The following is a 5,158-nucleotide window of genomic DNA, read 5'->3' on the forward strand; positions in this document are numbered from 1 at the left end:
ATCCACAGCATGCTGCTGTAAGCATGTAAGAAATATTGCTGCTGCAAATATAACACTTGAAATAACCCCCATATAGCATACATGAATCACCTCATAGCAGATCTATACAGGTGGAGCTGGGGAAGGTGGGGGGTTTCTGAAGCAAGCTGCAACTGCTACGGTAAGCCCTAGTCATATATTTGAATGTTGAGCAGTGAGCTCATTGGCTACCGATACATGAGAACCAATCAGCTGTGCCATGTGATAATGATGTCATTAGGTCAGATTGAGTTAGACCTATTGGACTGCGCCATCTAGAGTTTCATGCCAGAACTCTGTATTTCTCAACTCTGGCCCTTGAGGTTCACTTTCCTGCAAAATTTAGCTCCAGTCCTAATCAAACACACCTGAACAAGCTCATCAAGCTTTTCAGGGTCACTAGAAAGTTACTGGCAGTAGGTTTGGTCAAGGTTTCTAGCTAAACTCTGCAGGAAAGTGGAACTCGAGGACCATAGATGAGAAAACGTGAAATAAAACATAAAAAGTGTCATAGAGCCATAGCGTTTACACTTTTGAGGGAGGTAAACCCACAGAGAGCTTGTAGTTATGACTGCACATTAAAATAAATACATTTCTAAATGGTTGACACGCTGAAAGCTACTTAAATTGATGATTACTGACAATGAGAATTGCAAAATTAATAAAAATTAATACATTTTTCCTTTATTTTTAGTCTGAAATCATATATATTTTTTTACATTCTTGTTATGTTTGATGAGCAATAAAATGTTTAGGTCCAGCCTAATAAATAATTAGGAAAAATACATAATATATTATAGAAATTCACGATTATTGTTAGAATCTGTAATATTGAAGACAATTTAATAAAAAATTATTTTCCAGCTGTTTTTTGGTATTGATTTGCTGTTGTTGTTCCAGATGTTCTTCATCCTTCAAGTCCACTTTTAACTACCGCTGCAGCTGCTAGTGCTCCTATGAAGAAAGCAAACACTCCTTTCCACCAGTGTGATGGGTTTTCTTTGACTTTCTCCTCTTTCTCGCTGTCAATATCTTCCTGATATTTCACAAATGTCTCATTGGTGTAGTGCTTCCCTTCATTTCTCTCCAGCATCTTCTCAATCTTCTCCAGCAGTTCATTGACCTGAGAGTGGTTCTCTATGTTCTTATTGTCGAATGAGTGAAATCTGCCACCAAAACCCTCAGTAAACCCCTGAAGATCTGGAGTGTCTCTGATAAACTCATCTAATGATGTTCCCTTCAGATTATCAGCGTGAGTGAACAGAATGATGGTGTGATGAATAGCATCTTCTCCGATGTTCTCCTGAATCCATTTGACTGTGTTTTTCTCCTCATCTGTGAATCTGTCGTCCAGTCTGATGACCAGCAGGAACACATGAGGACCAGGATCCGTCATCTCTACACACTTTTGTATTTCAGCCTGCATTTGGTCTCTCGTCATCGAGGGATCAAACAGTCCAGGAGTGTCGATCACTGAGATGTTTCTTCCACAAACACCTGCTTCTTGTTTCTCACAGGTTTGACTGCTTGATGGGAGACTCGTATTGATTTCGAAGGCATCTCTGCCCAGGATGGTGTTTGCTGTCGAGCTCTTTCCAGATTCACTTTTACCCAGAAGAACAATCCTCAGATCAGACACTGTGAAGAAAAAAAAAAGTTAGTTTACCAACTAAAAGACATATCTTAATAAAAAGTGGTATAAATTATCAAGTTACATGTTATATGAGGTTTAAACAGATAAATATTGACCTTTTATTGGATTATGTTCTGGTGTCATTTTCGTCTCCTGCCCAATCAATCTTGTTTCATGTTTTGGGTAGCTTTGATTTCCTTCTGGAGAATCTTTCTCTCTCTCATTTGTTGCTCTTTGATCTTTCTGAACACTGTTTTGTGTTTCTTCTTCTGTGATTTGTTGCTCTGCTCTGTTGTCGTCTTCTCTGTTCTTCTCTTTCTCTTGGCTTGTTATTTGCATGTCATGACTGATCTTCTCTTTTCCATCTTTTCGTTTCGTCCTCGTCTCATCTTGACTGTTCTTCATGTAGATCTCTTTAACATAATGTTCTCGTCCGTTCTTCCTCACCACTTCATCAATGTTCTCCAACAGACTTGCGATCTGCTTCCCATCTCTCTTGTTTTTATGAATGATCACGTGACATTTCTCTTCACAGAAGCTCAGCAGTTCTCTAGTTTTTCTGCCCAGCCTGAACTCGATCCATTCTCGTTTGGACATCGCCTCTCTTCCCGTGAACAGCACCATTGTGAACCTGAAAGCGTCCTTTCCAAAGTGCTCATAAATCTTTTTTACGATCTTCACCACATCTTCGATGAATCTGTCGAGTCTGATGACGAGCAGGAACACGTGAGGACCAGGATCAGAGAGATACAGACTCTTCATCATCTGCTTCTTCATCTCTTCATCAGTCAGTTGAGTGTTGAAGAATCCTGGCGTGTCGATGATGGAGATGTTTCTGTCTTCTACTCTTCCTGTCTGTTTCTCACTCTCTCTGGTTATGCTCTCTTTAAATGCCTCTCGACCCAGTATTACATTGCCTATTGAACTCTTTCCGGCTTCACTTCTTCCAATCAACACCATCCTCAGCTCTTGTACAGCGGGTGGTTCATCGGACTCTGGGAAATAATAAGAAATAAAGATCAGAGGAAAGCTGTGGACTAAATAATTGTAGTTTCAGTATGATTTATTTAATAAATGTTACTGGTAATATAAGGTAGTACAATAGAAAACAGTAATGGTTTGGATCTTGAAAGTGTGTTACACAATAAAACAAAGCAGGTAATTGGACTACAGGTTTTTTTTGTTTGTTTGTTTTTTTGTATGGACTATAAAATGTTCTAATGTAGTCCAAAAAAATAAATAAATAAATAATACCAATGAAAGACACCAATAATGTTCCAAGTAGGTGTGTTCTCTTAAAGAGACAGTGTCTTAAATACCTAAGTAACACATAATCCACAAACTATGCATGAGGAACTAAACTAAAAGGAACACAAGAAACTGTACTATAATATATGATTAAACTCAAAATATAAGGAAATGTGACTACATTATGGCCCATGTACAGAAATGTCAGATGACAAGACACTTCAAACTAATTATATTTTCGATAAAATATTTAATAATTTTTTTCTTTCTTTCTTTAGAACAACACAACGAATCATTCACAGAATATGATAAAAAAAAGTAAATTGGCTCTTGCAAACTTTGAGACCAAAAAAAAAAGTTTTTGTTGCTTATAATGCTATAATTTGATCAATTGGACTCAATCACAATGATATCAGCCTAAAATGACACATCTAAAAACACATTGATCGTATCTGAAACATAATAACTACAATAACAGATCACAAACATGATAACAGAACACAGATATCTGTGTACTCTATGTATTTAGTCTACTATTTTATCTACTAACTAAACAATTGGTGCAAATATAGATGCCTTTGGATGATGTTTTATAGTTTATGTGAAGATCTACACTATGTATTCAGAAATCACACGTTAACAGTGTGTCAAACACATGATAGTCAGTGAGATCAACTACAATCTAGTTAAACAGGTTTTGTTGTGTACGTTTCTCTAACATTCTCTACAGTGACTATCGTATCAGTTTGCTATTAAAGCATGTAATTCAAACATACCTGTGTGTTCTGGGTTCATTTTTCTGTGTTGGTTTGGCTGATATCTGTAAGTCTCACAGCAGCAGTTCAGTCTCAGTGTGAATCCAGTGAGAGAATGAATGGATTTGAGCTGGAGCTGTTGTGTCACTGAAACTCCCTCTATTGTGTTGAACTAAAGACAAAAAAGTGACTAACACTGTGACATGTGATTGAAAGACCTTCTGACACACTTTTATTTCACTGATTTTTTTCTTTTATTTTTTTTGAAACCATTTTTGATGATAGTTTAATACAGATGTGTGATATAGTTATTTTATTTATTTATTTATTTATTTTTAATTCAGTCAGTTTTATCATCAGTAACTGAAACTGACATATTTTTCTTCTTTTTTTCACAAACAATGAGAATGAAAATTTCTTTAAGGTGAATTTCCTTGAGTTCATCTTTATAGTAAATGTTGAGTGAGCACTAATTTTAGTCACAGAATGAAATAAAACACAAAGCTGCTGAATATCAGACGTCACTGAGTTCTGTTTTTGGGATGTTTCTGTGCTCCACCCTTCAGCACACGCTAAACCTGTTCAACAAACACACTGAACGTCATCTGAAGAGACACTGATGTCTGTAGGTGTTACTGTCGTTGCGAAATTCACAGTAAAACAATATGTTTCCAAGTTGTAAACAAAACAAAGGATACAGGAATGAAAACTTTTTGGAAAGAACATTTTCTTTTTCGCTCTTTCTGTCTTTCTTTCTTTCTGTGGTAAATTTGTGAAATATACTCGCAATTCCTGAATGAATATTATTTCAAAGTAAATCCTACCTTTTTTTTCTTCTCTGTGTTTATAATATCATATGAACGTATGTGAATAGCAATTAAAGAGACCATTCACAATTTCTCCAGTGTAACAATTCTATGCTTAGTCCAGAACACAACTGTACAACTCAAATGGTTTGCTAACAAATCCTACAGTATCCACGCTTTTCCCTCCAGAAACAGGAAGTAGAATATCCCCCCGGTGGACGATATTTGAACTTCCTCTTCTCAAGCCGCTTAACATTTTGGATTCACAGTGAGCACATATACAGTATTACTCACAATGTGAGCATCAGTGTATGAGAACGGTGTGATGTGACTATGATCTCACATGTAGACTGGGTAGAGTTATAGCATATATTCATATATGGGACAGTTATGCAAGCAATTTGTTTTACTGTACTTGTTAGCCAAATTTTATTTTCTAGACTGTTACTTGTATAAATGATTTATCACTGTCATGTTAGCTTCAATAATTGTTGGATTTTTTAAAGAAAATTAAGAAAATTATCATAAACATCATCATCATTATAAGCATGGTTAATTGTTTTCTATGTTTATTTTTCTTGAACATCTCACTGGTGTAGTATTCTCCTTTATTTTTTTCCACTAGTCTCTTGATCTTCTCCAGCAGATAACTGATTTGCGTTCCATCTTTCTTCTTCACATTGAAGGTATGATATCTA

The 5,158-nt window shown here is 36.0% G+C and overlaps 1 protein-coding gene across 1 annotated transcript; it reads right to left on the bottom strand.

The window, feature by feature from the left end:
• Positions 1–233: 233 nt before the first annotated feature.
• LOC109071910 (GTPase IMAP family member 4-like) lies at positions 234–3,946 on the bottom strand. Its single transcript, XM_019088217.2, has 3 exons — positions 3,676–3,946; positions 1,768–2,646; positions 234–1,656 (listed from the first exon to the last, which is right to left on the bottom strand). The coding sequence occupies exons 1-3, from the start codon at positions 3,692–3,694 to the stop codon at positions 926–928; spliced, it is 1,629 nt and encodes a 542-aa protein (XP_018943762.1). The 5' UTR covers positions 3,695–3,946; the 3' UTR covers positions 234–925.
• Positions 3,947–5,158: the final 1,212 nt, after the last annotated feature.

This window comes from Cyprinus carpio, chromosome A1 (assembly GCF_018340385.1).
Source record: "Cyprinus carpio isolate SPL01 chromosome A1, ASM1834038v1, whole genome shotgun sequence".
Taxonomy (NCBI): Eukaryota; Metazoa; Chordata; class Actinopteri; order Cypriniformes; family Cyprinidae; genus Cyprinus; species Cyprinus carpio.

Bases quoted from the DNA above. Each gene is read 5' to 3' on its own strand.
- LOC109071910 (XM_019088217.2), bottom strand. The intron at 1,657-1,767 runs GTCAATATTTAT...TTTTCTTCACAG, and splicing joins AGAACATAATCCAATAAAAG to TGTCTGATCTGAGGATTGTT.